This window comes from Daphnia pulicaria, chromosome 6 (assembly GCF_021234035.1).
Source record: "Daphnia pulicaria isolate SC F1-1A chromosome 6, SC_F0-13Bv2, whole genome shotgun sequence".
Taxonomy (NCBI): domain Eukaryota; kingdom Metazoa; phylum Arthropoda; class Branchiopoda; order Diplostraca; family Daphniidae; genus Daphnia; species Daphnia pulicaria.
The window spans coordinates 23,035,011-23,054,665 of NC_060918.1; the positions used below are offsets into that span (position 1 = coordinate 23,035,011).

A 19,655-nucleotide genomic window follows, 5' to 3' on the forward strand; every position below is an offset into this window, starting at 1 on the left:
TCGAATGCGTCACTAGAACGCGACACTAGAACGCCCTTCCACCACTAGAACGTCCATATTTTAGCCACATTAGAACGGAAAAACCTCTAAATTCCGCTGCGACACTAGAACGTCCACATTTAAGTAACGACAATAGGACGGAAAACCTCTAAATTTCTCTGCGACAGTAGAACGGATTTTGCGACATTAGAACTTTCATATTTTAACAACGACTCTAGGACGGGAAATCATGTATAATTATTGCGACACTAGAACGGCTACAAAAGAATCTTCCGCAGGGGATGATTCTTTACCGCTAGATGGATTTCGAATGCGTCACTAGAACGCCCGCCCGCCGTGTCTTTTTTGTCTGTAAGCTGTACCAATCTATCCATGCGATGTTTAAAAATTCGCGCAACCTAAACGGAAACTTTATACAGCTCCTACATCTAGCGGTAAAGAATGAAACCCCACCGCAGATTTTATTATAGCCGTTCTAGTGTCGCAATAGTTTTTCCCGTTCTAGTTTCGTCGCTTAAATATGGACGTTCTAGTGTGGGGCGGGCGTTCTAGTGACGCATTCGAAATCCATCTAGCGGTAAAGAATCATCCCCTGCGGAAGATTCTTTTGTAGCCGTTCTAGTGTCGCAATAATTATACATGATTTCCCGTCCTAGAGTCGTTGTTAAAATATGAAAGTTCTAATGTCGCAAAATCCGTTCTACTGTCGCAGAGAAATTTAGAGGTTTTCCGTCCTATTGTCGTTACTTAAATGTGGACGTTCTAGTGTCGCAGCGGAATTTAGAGGTTTTTCCGTTCTAATGTCGTGGCTAAAATATGGACGTTCTAGTGGTGGAAGGGCGTTCTAGTGTCGCGTTCTAGTGACGCATTCCATTAGTCCTTGTGGTTATTAGTCCCAATGTCTACATGCCCTCTAAAGAACGACACCCGCGCCGTCTAGTGGATTTAATTTTAACCACTAGTGATAGCTAGCATCCACGTCCACGGACGGCTGGACGGAACGGATGGATTGTCAGCTACCTGCGTTAGCAAGGTAGGCTACCCGAAGGACTGCTGTGATTTTTTTCCATTTAAAATCAAAATAGCCCAGCAGTAGCCTAGCACCAGCATATGTTTTTGTCCAAATTAAATTTGTTATGATTAGAACCTGAAACACAGGTATCAATTAGTTTTATTACTGGTCATACCTGTTGTCTGTTTATGTGTTACTATTTTCATATTAGCATTATTAGGAGACTTTAACATAAAGGAAATATACCTTACAGGTACAGCCACAGGAATACTTGGTCCAACAGACAGAAGTTTAGTTGATTGGCAGGGTATTTGCTTTGAACTAAAACTGAAACACAAAAAGGACACCAACAAGCCAAAAAGGCAAGTGCCGTGGATTGCAATTATACCTACGCTGAAAGTTAGGTTCAATCACGTCAAGGAACGAGAAATGCTCGATGTATACTCTTTCGATCGTTTTGTATTGGAAAGTAGCTGCACAAGAACATGAGATGAATGATAAAGATCAAAATAAAATAGATCCATTTTCAACGAGCACATTGTTTTCCTTCTCCAAATCATCAAAATCATTTCGTAGGAGTGAAGTTGTTGCTCGAAGAAAGTTTTTTTTTTTTTTTCTCGTTTTCACCACAAAAACACGCAAGTCAAGAAAAATTCTTAAATTAAAACAAAGAAAGTGAGAGAAGAAACAAAAAAGCACAAATTTCGTCACACATTTTTCAGATCCAGAACGGGGGGCAAATTCGACAGTGTTATTTGATCGATGGCTAAAGTAATCAAACGAAAAGGGGAGGCATTTGATGTGGTCATTAATATAGGATCGTGAGGTGGGAGAGCAGCCAGGTAGTATAATATAGTCGACAACTGTGAAAAGAGGCGCACAGGGTGATCTACTGATCCTTCAGTAGGAAAGGAAAAGGTACAAAATGATGAAGTCGATCACATTCAAGCGAACAGAGGATAATTAAAGGGAGAAAAAAAAATCAAAAATCAAAATGGCGTGGCGGATGATATGAAAGAACCAGGAGGAGTCAGGCTTTTGTCTTGTTCGAGGAAGGACCAAAGATGCAACGAGATAAAGAGAGAAAAAACAAGAAACGAATAGCGATCAGTTTCGAAAAAAAAAAAAAAAAAGCTGGTGAAAAACGGCAAGAAGTGGAATGTCGTAACATCTTGGCAAAAAAATTCATTGTACATGTACACACAGAAAAGAGGAGGTGAGAGATTCGAAAAAGGATGGAGGAGGCCACTTGAAAGAGACACGAGTGAATCGATGGAGGACAGTAGAAAGGTCAGATGCTTGATCAAGAACAAAAAACGAATTATACCATAATTGTTTTTTTCAATTTAATAAAAAAAAAAAAATTTAGACCAACCTCAAGCCCAGTCCCGCTTGTTCCGCACAAAACACTAACTCAAAAAAAGAATACTGCTTCGACCCCAGACAGGCGAGTCTACGCCGACGATTCCACTAACCGCTAAATTTCATATCATCTGTGATACAGCGCAGTTAACATCAGCATTTTCTTTATCGTTGGTTCATATTTACATGATTGGTTGGATAGTCTTTTTTTTTTCGCTTTATAGAGGTCTGTTTCTTTCCTTATCTTCTCTTGTAAATTTGAAACGAGTAGGGTGTCAAAATCAGATCAAAACTTGAAAAATAGGCAAAAAGAGAGATTCAGCAAAACAGATCTGTCGACTAAAATAAGGGGAAATTAAATGTGTGTCTTTAGTTTTCTTCTAAATTTTGTGTTGTCCGTTTGTGAAAAAATGACGAACTCGTTTCGTTTGCCCGTTAAAACCAAATGAAAGGAAATGGGGGAAATGGATTCTGCGCAGGACGAGAAGGAAGGATAATTGATTTAGAAAAACAGAGAGGAGGAACACATCCAAAAAATTTGAAAAAATTATAAAAAAAAAAAAAAAAAAACACACAAAGAGAGATGAAGAGATAGAAAAAGGAAACACAACACACACTCGATGTGGGTCCTCACACATTTTTGTTTTGTTTGTTCTCTTTTCGTTTCAGTGTGTTCATCACCATTGGATGTTTGTTTTTTTTCAGAGTTGTGATTGCGAGTGTGTGTGTGTGTGTGTGTGTTGAAAGGGATGCCATTGAGCCAACTTGTGTGCACGTCACCCGGACGCGCACTTTGAAAACATTCCCGTCGAATCCCCGTTTCCATCCGCCCTTCGCCTTTAATCTCGTTCAGACCAAAGGACTCCGTGGGTAGATCTCGTTGGGGTGAGCGTTCTGATTGCTGCTGGCGCTGTCATTAGTTTGCCGACTGTTGCATTGCTGTAGGGGAACACGACAAAACAAAAGAGAAAATGAGTACATTCCGCCGTCAGTCCCCGCATTCAACCAGAAAGAAAGATCGACATTTCGCATTTACGAATGAATTGCAATTTCAAAATTTTTGTTTTTGTTTTTGTTTGTTTGTTTTTTTTTTACCCTACTTTCTTACCAGCTGCCTTCGCTCCCACGTTTTCATGGCCATTTTGTATTTCTCGAATTCGTGACACCAGTCGGAGTAGACCTTCTGGTAATCGTGTGACTTGCTGGGCGCCGCGCACCGCTGCGTATCGACCGTGATGTTGTAACTGCACAACGTGTCGGCTCCTAACCGACAGTCGTAGCGTCCGGCCTCTTGTTCCGTCACGCCCATAATCACCATCCCTTGCTCGGCTGTCTGGATGTACTTGTCGGGCCTGTGCAAAAAGAAAATAAATAAAAATACAAGGGCGTTAGACGGTCGAGCCTCATCAACTAATTGAACAAATGAAATTATACCTGAAGGACAGCTGGTATTGGCCCTTCTCTCGGCTGTAGTAATACCAAGTGACTGGCATGGAGGACATGGGCTCGGGCAATTTGATGGCGCAAGACAAATGGACGGCCTGGCCCCACGTCACCAGCAGTCGCTTCTTGGCGATGCAGGCGTCGCAAATACCGGGCGACGAACTCGAGACGTCTTGCAGCAATCTATCGATTGATTTCGTCGTGGGCGCACGAATTATAGAGAGAACAAGAGAAATGAAACGAAAAAACGTGAGCGGATGTCTCAAATGTTTCGGGACCGATTCCGATTGCGGTCCGTGTCCTTGTCGGAAAATTCAATTACCCAGATGCGTATGGTTTACAAGAGTTGGACTCTTTATCCCAGCCGCAGTAAGGATCGCGTACGCAGCGGAGGCAGTTGTCGTAGCGTCCGTTGCACATGACCATGTTGACTTGGCGGATCCTGTGATCCGACGTGGCGTAAATCGACTTGTGCTGTTGTCAAAATATTGAAAAACAAAATGAAATCAAATAAATACACAAAATAACTTATGGAAAATTCATACTTTGGGCGAGATTTCCATCATGCGGATGGGTTCGGGTGATGTGACTTCAAAGATATCCAACAGCTCCGATTTACCCTGTTGGCTGGTCTTGTCGAACCACTGAACCACTTTGTAGACCTTGCCATCGACTGCAGCAAAAAGAAAAGCAAATGTTGACATTTGTAAAAATGGAATTAGATGCGCAACGTTTGATCCGATCGATTTTTTATGATGGATGGCGAAGATTTCGTACTTGTTCCGGCGTAGTAGACTGTGTAGTGTTTAACGTCGACGGGGTCCTCGACTTTGAGTCGTTCGACGACGAGCGACGAGAAGGCGACGTCGCCCTTGAAGAAGACGGGCACGCCGCTCTCGTGCGAAACGGCCTCGTCCATCAGCGGGTGATTGCGGATGAAATTGAGGACCGTGTCGGGCAGGGTCTGAGTGTCGTTGACGCACTGGCCCGGTCTCGGCTCGGGCACTTTGGACGAGAGCACGGGGAGCCAGGCCGAGCTGGACGAGGCCTGCTCCTTGAATTTGCCCAAAAAGGCCGTGTGGACGTCGGCCGTGGTGAAGACGCAAATGGCCGAGCCCGTCAGTCCGTTCTGGCACGTCGTGAAGACGGCGTAAAAACGCGTGTCGTCGCCCGGCACCTTGTAAACGCTCTCTGCGGAATTAAAAAAAATAAAAATAAAGAAATAAAATAAAATAAAAACAAAACAAAATAGAAAGAAAAATTCAAACAACAGCAGTCGACAAGAAATAAATGGAAACAAGAATCCCGAGGAGATTAGAAAAGGAGGGTCGAAGGAGATCTCTTCAAAAGCATTCCAACACGAGTTCGGTTCAGTTCAGTTCTCGCTCCCTCCTTAATGAAGAAATGCCTTCGAGGCTCTCATGGAAGAAGCCCAAAAAGAAAAGAATATTCCGTCTAAAAGCTTTTATATTAGACACTAGAGCTAGCACGCCCCGGCTATTGCTGGTGCAATCGATTGGAGCAGCTAGCAGCCTCATTTCCATGGAAACAAGCCAGCCAAAAAATGCTTCCCACCATCGCCGAAAAAATCGCCCATCTTTCGGGCCTGTGCGGATAGGAAACCGAAATGGTCGGGCGAGGGGAGTCGGAAGAATAGAATTCCGTTTTGTCTTTTTTGTTGTTGTAGTTTGAAGTTTAGAGAATGGAAACGAAGAGAAGGAGGAGAAACAAAGAAAAGAAAAGAAGAAGACGAGAGAGAAAAAACACATCACGTACGGATTTCGTTGAAATAGAAAGGGAATTCTCCGGGGATGGAACAGTTGAGTCGAGCTTTGAGGAAGGTGGCCCAGTTTTGTGAGAGAATGTTCTTGCCGCCGTTGTCCTTCTTGCAGACCCTGGCCACGCGCGAGTAGACGTTCTTGCCGCAGTTGATGTACTCGACGGCCGTTTCGCGGAAGAAGAAGTAGACGTAGTCACCAATGTCGTACGATCCCACAAAGTTGGGCTCTATTTTTTCATAAATAAATCAAATACAAAAGGAAAAAAACATTTGAGCATTTAGAAATATAAAAAGAAGAAGATAAATGGGAAAAGGAAATCGTTGAATAAGGCATGGGCAAAACTTACTGTCCAGCCATTTGGAATCGTATTTCAATGTCCGCTTGAACGTGAACTCGCGACGGCCCGTCGTGTAGTTGTACAAATCGGTGCGGAAGATGACGGCGTCGGCTTTGGTGAACTCGGCGTTGGTGCCGGAATAGAGGGCCGGCAAGTCGCCCGGATTGCCGCGCTCGACCCACACGGCCGTCGAGTTGTCGCTCGGGTCAAACGGGCACTTGGCGATACCCATCCCAACTCCGGGGACGTACTCGTTGCGTCCCAAATGCGTCAAGTTGGCCTGGATTCACCAAAATAAATCACAAAAAGACATTCATTATTATTATTATTATTATTACTATCATTCCGGGCCGGCCAGTCCGAAAATGGCGGCGGCTGAGTGTGACGCAACTGAATAAAACATTTGTTGCTCGACTCGCTCTATCACGGAGGGGAGTCCATGTTGTGCGGCTACAAGCTCCTTCTTATTTCCCCGTATAATTCGAGTGTCACGCACGATCCAGCCACAATTCATCGACGGGCTAGAGCGGCTCCCACGCGTTTACTTTTTCTCCTTTCCGATCCAAAAACTTTGTACGTCACCAAACTGTGACTCTCCCCCAATGGATCCCACTTCCTCGTGACTCTTAGCGCCCACACCCCCGTGGATATCCTTCCTTGCAAAAGAGTCTCCCGTCGAGAAGAAGAAGAAGAAGTTTCCGGCGCTCTCATCGTTCATCTTTGATGATCAGCTTTTGTCTCTTTTTCTTTCAAAACGACTTGCAATTCGGACGGAATTCAAAAGAAGAAGAAGAAAAAACAGAACAACATCAGTGAGAGAGATATGAAGAATCAATAGATCCTCGAGTGTGAGACTCGCCATCATCAAACGTGGCACCAGTGGTTGTCTCTTTATCCCTCACGCCTTCTTACTGGATGGATTTTTTCTTATCTCGTTGCTATTGCTGGCCTCGGATTTTGAATGGCAATAGCTCAGGCTTTTGATAGTAATAGTCAAGAGAGACAGAGAGAGAGAAAAGCTGGTGTGATGTTGATGCGCCCCATCGGATTTCACTCGACATCCGAGCCCCCATTGTCTTTTTTTTTGGGTGGGTAGGTTCTTTGGATTCTTTTTTTTTTACCCTTTAGCCTTGCTGCTGCTGCTGCTGTGCGCTTCAGATAAAAATAAAACTCTTTGACAAATATCCTATAATACATAGTATACGGATATTTGAAATGAGGACACACACAAAAAAAGAGAAGAGCTGACGTCGAGAAAAATTCTTCCTTTTCATGTTTGCCGTCCGAGGAAATTCACGCGTTGAGAACCGCAAAGTGTTGTAGCTCGCTACCCACGGACAGCAGCCAACAGAAAAGAATGCACCAAACACAAAACAACAACCAAAAAGTCTTATTTTCTTTTTTGTAGAACACAAGGTGGCCCTGATACGCCTCAAGGAAGACCCCCACCAATCTCCGGCCTTAAGATAGGACCCCAAAAAAACGCTAAACGTTCAGACACGCACGACGAACCCAAAAAGAAAAGAATAAAAAAAAAAAATACTATTCCGTTCATCCTCTTCCGAATGGATAACAATCAAGTGGAGGGAAAGAAAAGAATCACTTTCACACACACACATAACAGTACAGACGCATACACGAAGAAAAGGAAGAAGAAGAAGAAGAAGAAGAAAAATGGAAAATCGATATCAAATCAGGCGATATTCAATTCCGCCTGGTATGGAAAAAGAAAAGAGAAAGAAAAGAAACGGGAATCGATCGATCGATGGTTGGGTTGGTGGTGTGGCAGTTGCGGCGTCGGAGGCTGACGCCGCTATTCGCAATTTAATTATCTCGCAGACATTTCGGTGTAGTATAGCGACAGGCACCTCGGCTGGTTTTCTCCGAAAAAGAAAGATGGCTTCGACTACTACTACTGGAGCGGCGCTACAACATCGGAATCATCAATACATATATACACACACAGTAGACGTGGTGTGTAAACCAGTAACTCTGTAATGTATAGACGCCGACATCTTTACAAAAAATAAAAAAATAAAATAAATTTTTCTTTTCTTTCTTTTTTCTCTTGTAGGCGAAAAGAAAAACATTTAGGACGAATGTTTTTAAAAAAGCGGTCGAGGGTCGGGCGGTCTTTGGCCTCATGAAAAACAGCAGGGGCATTTTCTGTCTTTTTTTTTCTTCTTTTCTTCTCTATTTCCTTTTGTTTTCTTCTTCTTCATTTCGACTTATTCATTTTTCTTTCTGTTGTTTTCTCTTGTCAACAACTCGGAGGAATCGTGACGATGGGTCCCTTCCCCGAAACGAACGGAAAATAAAAGATAAAGGGGAGGATTTTCAACCCGTGTCAAACACAACCGGGAAATATCCTCAAGACGTCTCTCATTTCGTGAAATTATGGACGTAGTTGAGGCTACGTTATGGTCCACCAGGGGCCCACTGCAACGGTCCCCCCTTTTTTCTAGCCTTGACTTATTTACCAAACGGCCAAAAGGATCTCTCTCCAGAGATGGAGGGCGTGGCTGACGTTACACAACAGACGGCATAAATACAAGAAATGAAATGGGGAAAATAATAATAAAAACGAGCGAACTAGAATAAACTTTTCAAAGAAAAGGCGGAGGGCATCTTCATCCGCCGGAATCTAAACACAACAACCCAGAAAAAAAAAAGAAAATGAATGACTACAGCACACCAGATTGCAGTTCAGCGCCAAACTCTCTCTCCCGTTTCAAAGCAAATGCCTGGTCTTATCTAAGCCACTGGTAATGACGGTTATTGGTTCTACCAACATTCGTAGGGAGGGAGCAGCTAGTCGTTCGTGATCCCAACATCAGAAGAAAGAAAACAACTTGTGAAGGATGTGGCAGTTATACAAGAGACCACCCAGACTCTTGTGCTTACCCCACATCTTGATCCTAGTTTCCACCCCGCTCACCTTCTTATTTCTCTCGTTTTCTTTTTTTTAAAAAAGAAAAGAGTTATGCGCCATCTTTCAAGTCTCTTTTTGGGCCATCAAAAATCTCCAGAGAGAGGGGAGTTGTTTGGATATGCAGAAGCAGAACAAGTTGCGCCGGCCACCCCATCAACCACATCCATCCAGGTAATAATCAAGACTTCCGCTTTTTTTCCAGCCCCTCCTTGTCGTAGTCCCCACCACCCACCCAGTATAACTCCAGCTCAAGGCTATACGGTGGTGGTTCTTGTCTAACCGAACGGGGCCGGCTATTAGACGCATCCGGCAGTGGCCACGGGTGTTGTTGTAACACGAGAAAAAGAATGGCCATCACCAATAGCTTCCACCACCACCACCAGCAGCTTTTTTCCCCCTTCACTTTCAGAAAGAGAAAAAGTTTTTATGGCTCTATATATCTGTAGACAACATCGGAGCTGTTTGTCAGAGGTGCGCTATGTATTTCCTCTCATGCCCATCGTAAAAAAAGCGGATAGTAGTGGCCGGGCCATCATTTCTGTCACAACACCATCATTCGGTTGCATGAGAGATTGAACCTCCCCCCCCCCCCCCCTCAATTCCGACTATTCTTTTTTCCTTTTTGTGTTATAGACGCCAAAAGAAGAAGAAGATGGTCGGCTCACGATGAGGAAGAAGAGAACGTGATGTGCGGCTTTTTTCGGTATTTTTTTATTTTTAACGACATGACGGCGAGCATCGTTACACCTGCGGGGCTCTGTAATAGATCCACCACCACCACCACCGGGAAAAGAAAAAAGAAAAACCACACACGACCCGTTGCCTAAACCATCCGGAAAATCTGTTCAAATGAACGTAGTAGTGTGGTGGTTAGTAGGTACTACTCGTTTGTATTGCAATCAAACCCCTCACCCATGGGTTGATGCCCATGCAAGAGAGAGAGTATCTCTTACTAAATCAACCGCGTCTAATCGTCGTTTCCCGCCGTGATTTATTTCTCGTGTCGCGGTTCCTGTTGGCTGTTCTACGGTGTGCCTATCGAAACAGAAATGATTGGGGATGAATTTCCATTACAAAACAAACTTGAACGCTCGCTCGCTCGCTGGCGCTGGGGGTGAGGAATATAACGAGTTATCTTGTCGCGCGTCGTTGTCATGGCAACAACCCGATAAGAAATGAACAGCAAAAGACAACCATTCCTCAGCTGCTGCTACACACGTGTCGGCATACCTAAACAAAACAAGAAACAAAAATCTTCTTTCCTTTCTTCTTCGGTACGGTAGTGTACGCTACCACCTTATCGGAGATAACCATCGACGACGCATCAACAGTGTCAAGTTAATTTATTGCGACTCGCCTATCCATCCGACCAACTACTGAGGAATGTCTTTTCCCTTCTATTGGATAGCTGGGGGGAAACAAAAGAATCAGATTCTTCTTCTTCTTCTTCTGTAAAAGGAAGAAACAAGACGACAAAGACAAAGTGTTAGGTAGTTGTTGTAGTAGTAGGAAGGAGCAACACACGACCTTTGTGTGTGAGCGTTGGGGTTCGAGCAAGAGAGGACGAATGCTCCCGCCATCTACTCTTGAGCGCCAAAAAACAAACGACCGGCCGGGGAAAAAAAGGTTGTTTGTTCCATGTCAACCCGTCCGTGTGTGTGTGTGTGTCTGCTGTTGTTTCTTCGTGTTGTGTCTGCCCCCCCCCCGACTCTCTTCTTCCTTTCGACCAATGAAAAGACGACCAAAAATGTCAATCCATTACTCCGGCGAGAAGCGTCCACAGTCGAAGATCTTTTCACGTGTGACTCCGTGTGTGAGATTTTGGCATGGCCACTCTTTTTTTTTTCTTTTCTTTTTTACCCGATTAGGAATTTCCCATTTTGTCATTCGCGTGTTGTTTCTTATTTTCTTTTTCATAGCGACAAGAATCTGCGCGCGGGCCAGACGGCAGCGGCAGCAGCAGCAGCACGTGCTGATTATCCACCGGCGACATCAGCGCAGCAGCGCTATATGCAAATGTTGTGTGGTGCGACCAACCGGCTCGTTTGTCTGACCAATAAATGCCTAATCAACGTAAATATAAAATTGGCCAAAAAAGGGCAAAATGGGAAAAAATAAAAAATAAAAAAATGGCTGGGGCTGGGCGGGAGCGGTCGGTTGCGTCACGGCACGTGTGAGAGACGTGAAACGCCATTTCCCGCGTATAATAATAATCTGATGGCATTAAAAAAAAGAGACATGAACGGGATTCCCCTCGACTGCAAGTGAAGGTAAGTTCAAGAAAGATACACACAAGTCGCTTGAAACATCTTGACGATTGCCGTTACCTATGACGGCACAACGACAGGTGTTTAAGCTCCCGCAGTTGCTCCCGCCCGGGGACACGGCTGCCGCCCGCTTACCTAACGCCGTCGTTTGTATATCCATTTTCCCTTGAAGTTGCATCTTTGTGACGCTGTACAAGACTCTTTTTCTTCTTCTTCTTCTTGGGCCGACTCCACCCGAGCGTGAACATAAAAGAAACAGAAAAGACGGGAGTCACGGAGCAAGTTTACCTTTTCGCAGTCGTGTTGTTGTTGTTGTTATTTAGGCAAAAGAAGAAAAATGGAATAACAAACGGTGTCGCTAAGGGGCGTGGCCGTGCCATCTTCAAAGACCGAGCGGGAAAGTGGGCGGCGTTTATTATTATCCACAATCCTCACAAAGTTACAAAAACAACTTTTTCTTTCTTTTTCTAGGGCTGAAGAGAGAAAGCCCACCGGGTGAGAACGGATCATTAGCCTTCATTCTTTCCTTCTTCTTCTTTTTCTTCGGTGCCGATGGGTTTTCCACCCTCCAGCACCTCCCACACCCATCTGGTCGGCACGCAGGCCGACACAATGCCAAAGCGGATGGCTAAGAAACGTCTGCCAAAACAACTTCTTCTTCCTTCTTTTTTTTTCCCCCCATTTCCCCCTACAACATTTTCTCTCTCTCTTTATCTTTTTAATGGTTAGCAGATCGTTGTCTGTTTTCACCAGCCCCGCCCACTTCGAAACACTTCCGCAAGAGACTTGTGCTAGCTCCCGGAAGTCTTCCTTCCTGACGTGCAGCAGCAGCAGCAGCAGCAGCACACAAACATCAATTTCATTCTTTTTCTCTTCCGCTTTCTTGTACGTGGCGGACATAGTAGTAGTTTTTCCCTTAGAAGAAAAAATAAGAATTGAAGGGGGTTGGACTCACGTTGATGACCCAGTCCTTTGGGTTGTGGGCGTTGGTGCCGCAGACGTAGAGCCGGGATCCGTCGCCCATGGGCTGGATGACGCGAACATGATTGCGACAATCGTAAAACTAAAAAAGAGAAGAAAGAAAAACACATCAATGATCAAGCGAAAAAAAGAAATATGACAAACGATGGCAGATAAAAAAAAAAGAAGAAAAAGTCGGGAAGAAATTGAATTGGAAAATGGAAGAAACTTTTCGGCGGTTGCCATGGTGACTATATTCGACTACTTGTCTACCATTGATATACACCAAAGCATCAAAAGAAGAAGAAGAAGAAGAAAAGTTTCGTTCTCGTTACTTTGCTCGACGCCACGGGGAGCGGGAGAGAGAAAGAGACAGGGGGGTACAGACCCACAAAAAGAAAAAAGGAGATCGGGAGGATGGATGGGAAAAAAAGAGAAGAAGAGGCCACTTTGGTCACGCTGTGCCATTTGCCTTTTAACACTGCGCGACTGGGCCAGACACGGGTCGCACGAGTATAACCAGGAGGATTTCGTTTCTTCTTATTATTATTATTCTTTTTTTTTGAATTTCCGAAGATGAAAAACGGGGGAACGACCGAAAATTCGTTTCGCTCCCGGTGACATTTTCCAGGGAAAAATAAAATAAAATAAAAATGGGGCGAGCTCAGGTGGTCCATAACTTTGGGGGGATTCGTGACGTTCTATTTCAACATTTATACGGTCGTAAGGAGCTAAAGAAAAGAGACAAGAAAAGGGAAAGCTGCGACCCATACACATCAAAATGTCAATCTTACCAAACAACAAACGTCGTGTGTCCCCCCCCCCCCCCTCTGTAATTCAATGCCCAGGAGCTCGCCATCTCCAGTACAACCCACCCACCCACGCCCATATGGTTTACACAGACTCTCTCTCTCTCTCCTACGCTTATCCCCCCTGACCTCCCCCCCCCCCCGTTCACTTTATGAATAAAAGTTAACAATAATAAGTGGAGTCAAGCGCACAAACCAGAGAGTCAGGATATTTCACAAATGCCCTATGACTTTTTAACGATCACTTTTTCTTTTCTTTTCTTTTTTGTGAAAATTGGAATGAAATCGTCCAACGAGTTTGTCTTGCATACGAAAGCGTCGAGAAATCGATCCCGTTGTGTCAGTCTCAATCCCGGTAGCGACTTCAACATCCATTTCCCTATTTGCTTAAACAATTTGAGATATTAAACAAGGAGAGAGAGTGGGAGAGAGCAGCCCAACAACTTCGCCTTACATTATAACTGTGGCGCCCATCTAAACCCCCCGCCGGTGCTGGCTGGGCTATCGATCGGGAGGCAGCTATGGAGCGAATGGTGAAGCAAAAAGGAATGAAGGAACCAGGGGAAGCAGCAGAGAGAGAGAGTGAGAGAGACGGAAAGAACAGGTTTCCATGGAGAGCGGCCCGAATCTCCTATAGACCATCTGAGACTTTTGGTGGGGGTGAACACAAAACATGAAACAGACCGAGAGTCGGTTGGAACAGAATGTGCAAGTTGCGGACGCAGGGGGGTACGAGCAGCTCCGAATCAACTTCGATTTTTTCCCCATCTCTCTCGGTCCTGCGCTATAGCTGCTAATACCAAAGTCCCGCGCATTTAATGAGGAAACTTTTGATCATTTCGCACACGACCCCTCGCCCCAGCACTCGCCGACTACAGTCAAGAAGGAAACACAAACTTTTCTCTCTCTTCGTCCGTCCGTCCGTTTCCCATTTTTCCAGCGACGATACAAATTTAAAAATAAAAGAGGAAAGTTTAGTTTAATGGCCTCCGTGAGTTCGTTACTATAGCAGACGGGACCCTATTGTTTCCTATTAAAGGTCCCGGAATCTTGTTACGTAACCAGCTTTTTTTCTTTGCCCCCCAATAGCCCATCTCTTCCAATTCGTTGAGCGTTTAGCCCAACTCGTTTCGTCTTCTATGTCTCATCGAAAAGTTCAGTTTGTGTCGTCGCCATCTGATGCGACGCCCAAACAGCCAATAGATGCGCACCCGCTTCGATGCTCCCAACATATTGGATTGGGGAAAAATAAAAAAAAAAAGTGTCGGGATTGGGTTTCTCCGACACCATCCCCCCTCCTCCTCTCCTTGACACTTTACAGAGAAAAGGAACGAACACAAAAATGGTGGGGGAAGAAAAAATTTCAGATACTTGAGCCGGATATTCTATTCTATTCCATTTTTTCACTTTCTCTCCAGTGAAAAGAAACACGGGGGTAAAAATAAAATAAAATGAAAAATAAGAAGGAGATCTTGTTGTTGTGCGTTGTGCCCCATGAATATTGAACGATGGGAAAAGAAGACCCTGGGATGGATTTTTTATTTGTTGGCTGCACACTTACTTATTCTTAGTTTCTTTTTCGAATTTCCTTGATCCGGACTTTTATTTTTTCGGGGGGGTTGTCAAGTGAAAGGTTCGCTCACCTGTGAATGATTCATCGACAAAGAATGTCTGAAAAACACAGGGGGGGGGGGTGAATGGTATTTGTCGTGTGGATGGCGAAGAAGAAGAAGGGGGGCCCGTGTCGGAGGAGCTTATAGGGAACTGTTACGACTCAAATGGGAAAAAGAAAAAATAGTTAAGAGAAGATCGACTTACCTCGCTCTTGCCCTTTGAGATGCAGTTGGTTACATGCGAGGGGTCCAAGGTCAACGAATCCGTCTATCAGACGGGAAGAGAAACCAGACAAGAAACCAGAGAATGGATTAACATTTTTCCTTGAAACACACAACGAATAATAACAACAATGATATAACCAGACTAATACATTTACAAAAAAAGAAGGAAGGAAAGAATGGAATAGACACGAATCGAGATTGTCACTTGATGCCATCATTCCCGTTTGATAAACCAAAAAGACTTGAGATGACAGACATAGTTGGAGCGGAATGGAGCGATCAAAAGGCGGCGATAAAATGACGCAAGAATGTCTTATCCTTTATCCTTTCTTTCTCCTGGCGTTTGACCAACTGATTCGCCAACATATTTCTCGCCTTCCAACACGAAACCCGTTCGCTCATTTCTTTTTTTTTTTTCCACGTTCGTGTAACCCGTTTCCGTCCGCTCCCTAGGCATCGGTAAAACTCCTCCATTCTTCTACTAAGCCACTACTAGGACGACGACTACTACGACACTGGCGCGATCCTACACGGCACACACAGAGATTCTTGATTAGCCCAGCTGCTATTCCCGTCACGTTCTGGAACGTGACCGGTTTGCGCCCAACCCTCATCACTCAAACCATTCCATCAAAAGGATTTTTTTTCTTCTTCTTCTCCTACTACTCCTTCTTCCACGGTGTAGTACACACAAAGGAACGAACCGGAGCAATTTATACATCTTGAAACACGGACAGGGAGAAGAAGACAAAGAATAATAATAATATAATAAAAATAAAAAGCTAAAATAAAACAGAAAATCGTGCGAGGATCCGACAGTCGAGGCTTTTGTGTTTGTTCATAATAAAATACCTTCTCCTCTCTCTCATCCCCCACCGTCTGTCAACATGGTCTAAACCGTTAATTCCTCTCTTTTTTTAAAGACTGTTTTTTATTCCTTTTCAATGGATATGCGCGCTGCCAACAGCTTCGGAAAATCCTTGGCCCAAGTCGACTAAGTTGGAATTTGTGACTAACTCTTTTTTTTTTTTTAAACCCACAAAAGACTCGGACGATTTGATTGCGAAAAAATAAAACAACCGAGAACCGATGCCCATCGGGTCGTATAAATCGAAACGGACGAACCTTTAAAAATAACAAATAAAATCATTTACCTCGCAGTTGGTGTCGCTGACGTTGTGGAGATTGATGCGGATGACTCGATCCCTGTAAAACACGGAAAGAAACAAAAACCATGAAATTCCCAGTTGCTTTTCCAACAAACATGGACATTTAAAATAAAATCTTAAACCGAAATTTAATTCCAGCCACATGTGAAAAGGGAGGGACTTATTTCAAAAAAGAGTCTCTTCATCATGGTGTGGCAAAAGAGGAGGCTAGTGAAAAAACGCTTGCGTCACTGTTGATGAGACAACACCCGCTGCGTTCCAACGCTGCAGAAAACCTCGAGAGTCTCTCTCTATCCGCTTTTCAAAGGTTGAATTGATCCTTCTTCTTTTTTTGTCCCGACTCCCTCCATGAGTTGACACATTCTTATTTCGCCCGTCACGGACAAAAAACCGGAGGGGGACCGGGCGGAGTAGGTGGAGGACAAAAGTGACACCACAGTCCACACACACATTGCCGACCGGGCCAGCCCGGGCCGTTTCAAACTTTCTCCACCCGGCGCACACACACACACACACAACCAAGATCGAGCGACGAAAGGAAAAACAACAAAACACTTTGGGAGTGTAGTCGATCGTTTGTTTTACGAGCCACTGATGAGTTTGAAGGGTCCGTCTTAAACCTATTTTCTTTTCCTCCACAAAGCTCCGGCCAGACACCAAATTTCTAAAGGGGGACATGAAAGGTCCATTACCAGTTCGATTCGTCTGTGTGTGACACGCATTTCCAATATGACTCTACACCCAAAATAGACAAATCTGTCCAAAGGGAATTTGAAGCCAAGATAGCCAAAGCCCTTTTTGCTTTTGACCGATTAGAGGTTTATTATTATTATTGAATATCCCCTCCCCCCCCGTGCGTGTATCTCTTGATGGTTTGTTATTTTCTTCCCTTTTAGACGTAAATGAAAATATCACGTTGACGGCCAAAGAGGCCGTACCGTTTCCTAATCGCTAGCAATCTTATTTCTTTCTCTCTGTGTATATATAGCCTTTTGGGACGGGCCGGCATTCTTTTGTTTTATCTTCCCCGTTTTTTAACCACAAGAAAAAGAAAGAAGCGTGTGGTTGTCTGAGTGGCTGTATACCAGAAAAAAGAAAGAAAAAAAGAACCAACTGCGTTGATCAAGTCATCATAATTCAACGGGTGGGGGGAAATGAGCTCACGTCCAGATGCCCTCATTTCACACGCCGGCCAGCAATACACATACACAGTCCCTCCTAAAAATATATCTCTCTCTCTGTAGAAGCAGCAGAGCTCCATCTCATCTTTCTCTCTTTATTTTTTGACTCGACTATGTTGTTGCGCGAGCTAGTCGGCAACAATTTATCGGCCGGCATCGGGACATATCGGCGGGAACGTGACTGGAGCGGCGCAGGCGGTGAGCATCTCCTGGCTGCTCGGCGGACATTCCTCCCGTCGCGATCTTTCCACTATTACTACAACGTTGTTTATGGTTATGACTCTACTCGCCCTCTCTCTCTCTCACTGGAAAAGATAAAACATTCAAATAAATAAATATTACCCTGCGGTACCTAGTACAGCAACTACGAGCGACCAGGAAAAAGACGGACAGTAGAAACCGGTAGAGGACGAAATGGTCTTTGGCACAATCAGCGGAAAAATAAAAAAAGAACACTGGGCGTTGTATATAAAATAAAAAGGCCTTTTGGCTGATACCCACTGGCCAGTGTCGTCAATCTAATTAACATCTCGCCTACAAACGCTAACAAGCTCCTGCGCCACTCTCGCCATTCTACACAATGTCCTCTGCTCTTCATCACCGCAAACAATAAAAAAACGAACAAAAAACAAGGAAAATAATGGCCGCATTTTCATTTGGTAACCAAAAGAAAAACGCACGAGCCAAACAAAAAAAATATGGCAAGGAAATAAAAAATAATAAAACGAATTGCGCCGGTGGTGCGCCGCATTCCGTTTCGGTTAGTTGGATCTCTCTCCTCCGCCTTCTTTTTCTTTTTGTTCGGTCCAGTCCAATCAAGGACTGTCCGTGTGCCGAAAAAGAAGAAGAAGAAAGTTTTTTATTTCTATTTGAAAGCTGCTAGAGGGGGACAAAAAAACGAGTTCCCGAACGTGTGACTTGATCCTTCAACGCTGGGCGTCACAAATAGCGGCGTCAACACCAGCGGTCACGGGTAGCATCTGCGTTTTCTTACATACACGTGATGTGTTAGACTAGATAGAGAAGGACCGGGGCGAGCGCAAAAAAAGCTTTTTGTTTTTTCGAAAATAAAAATAAAAGCGGATCGGAAAAATAAATCACACACAAAAAAAGAAGATGGAAAAATGTTTCGAGTGTGTCACACAAATAACTCACATGGCGCCGACGTAGAGGACATCCCGTTTGGCATCGAGGTAAGACGTCCGGTAGTAGAGTTTCCCGCACGTGAAGCTCTTGATGTGATCTATGCCAAAAAGAATGAAATAAATCAAAAAGAAATCAGTTAAAAATGATTAGAAAAGAAAAAAGAAAATAAAATAAAATAAGAAATAATTTCGGAGGAATGACGATGACTCGGCTGAAATAGAAAATGAGATTCTATTCTCGATGACAACAATACTAATCAAATGAAACAGCTGATTTTCTCTTTTCTCGGGAGGAGGAGGAGGAGGAAAAAGATTTCCTTTCCCCGTCCGTCCGTCCGTGTTCCCGGTAATTTACGGCTAGGCGATGATGGATTGTCATTGTTTGATTTACAACACGTTTCTAATCATCAATTTTCTTATCCCTTTTTTCTTTCTTCTTCTTTTTTCCGTCTTTGGAAAAAGAAAAAAATGGGGTGTGTGTCTGCGTGTATAGAAGAAGGAAAAAAGAAAAAAGATGAGAGAGTGATGTGGAGGATTGTGGGTGGGTTTATCAGGTGCCTGTCGTCCGTGTCAACTCTCGTTTTGTCGACAAGTTTTTTCTTTCTTATTATTTTTTCACGTTGGCTGAAGAGAGGGCACGCTTCACGTCCGTGAAGAAGAAGAAAAGAAACAAAAAACGAACGCGTCTCGCCGTTTTCACGGACGCTTTGATGAGGTCAGACAGGCGGACTCTTTTTTCTTCTTCTTCTTCTTGAGCATTTCACACAGACTCACCAAAAGGCACACAAGACCATTAAAGACGTGAAACAACTTTTTTTTTGTCGAGTGTCACTGTGTGTCTTTGAGCTCTCGAGTGGATTTCTTTCTTTCTTTCTACCCGGTTCCTCCTTTTCTTTTTCTTTTTTTTTAAATTAGAAATATCCACAGAAAGAAAAAAAAGAGGATTCGTTCGAACGTGACCAACGCGATCTCTTCTCTCTCTCTTTCTTGACCGGGTGACCACGTGAAAAAAAAAACAAGTGTGTGTGTGTGTCTCTCTGGCCAGCACCGCCACTGGACCCCAAAAGTGAAAGCTCAGAAAAGGGAAAACTCGTCAATGACATTTTTCAATTTTGTTGTTTTTCCTTATTGTTTCTTTCTCCTTTTTTTATTTTTGGATTTCCTATGATTCGATATCGGCCGGCTATATATAACGAATGAGGTCGGAGAGCTCGACCGGGGGCTAGATCGGATCACCATCGTTAAAAACCAGATGCTCGTTGGGTTCGCTTTCTATATGGAATAAGTGTCGCCGACCAAGAACTCTCTAGGCCGAGCTGATTGTCGTTGAACAGACGAGAGTCTCCGAAATGTTATTAGACTAATGGAAAGAAGGACTGAGGATCGCAGAGAAGGATGGAAAGACATGCCCAGCTCACC

General features: G+C 44.1%; 2 protein-coding genes and 1 long non-coding RNA gene across 4 annotated transcripts in view; 2 read left to right on the forward strand and 1 right to left on the reverse strand.

Moving 5' to 3' along the window:
- LOC124342213 overlaps positions 1 to 19,655 on the forward strand; it is an 82,470-nt gene that overhangs the window by 7,425 nt on the left and 55,390 nt on the right. The gene's annotated exons all lie outside the window — the stretch shown is intronic.
- LOC124342986 lies at positions 933 to 1,651 on the forward strand. Its single transcript, XR_006919063.1, has 2 exons — positions 933 to 1,158; positions 1,266 to 1,651. It is a non-coding gene; the product is annotated as an uncharacterized LOC124342986 (long non-coding RNA).
- LOC124342617 (semaphorin-2A-like) overlaps positions 1,454 to 19,655 on the reverse strand; it is a 31,734-nt gene continuing 13,532 nt past the window's right edge. For both annotated transcript variants that reach the window (XM_046795662.1, XM_046795661.1), the window contains 12 exons: positions 18,247 to 18,334; positions 15,896 to 15,947; positions 14,722 to 14,784; positions 12,090 to 12,197; positions 5,945 to 6,215; positions 5,594 to 5,824; positions 4,595 to 5,008; positions 4,363 to 4,490; positions 4,140 to 4,291; positions 3,809 to 4,000; positions 3,483 to 3,726; positions 1,454 to 3,313 (listed from right to left, as the gene is read on the reverse strand). In XM_046795662.1, coding sequence (XP_046651618.1) covers positions 3,224 to 3,313; positions 3,483 to 3,726; positions 3,809 to 4,000; positions 4,140 to 4,291; positions 4,363 to 4,490; positions 4,595 to 5,008; positions 5,594 to 5,824; positions 5,945 to 6,215; positions 12,090 to 12,197; positions 14,722 to 14,784; positions 15,896 to 15,947; positions 18,247 to 18,334 — 2,033 coding nt within the window. In that variant the 3' untranslated portion in view covers positions 1,454 to 3,223. The remainder of the gene's footprint in view (positions 3,314 to 3,482; positions 3,727 to 3,808; positions 4,001 to 4,139; positions 4,292 to 4,362; positions 4,491 to 4,594; positions 5,009 to 5,593; positions 5,825 to 5,944; positions 6,216 to 12,089; positions 12,198 to 14,721; positions 14,785 to 15,895; positions 15,948 to 18,246; positions 18,335 to 19,655) is intronic.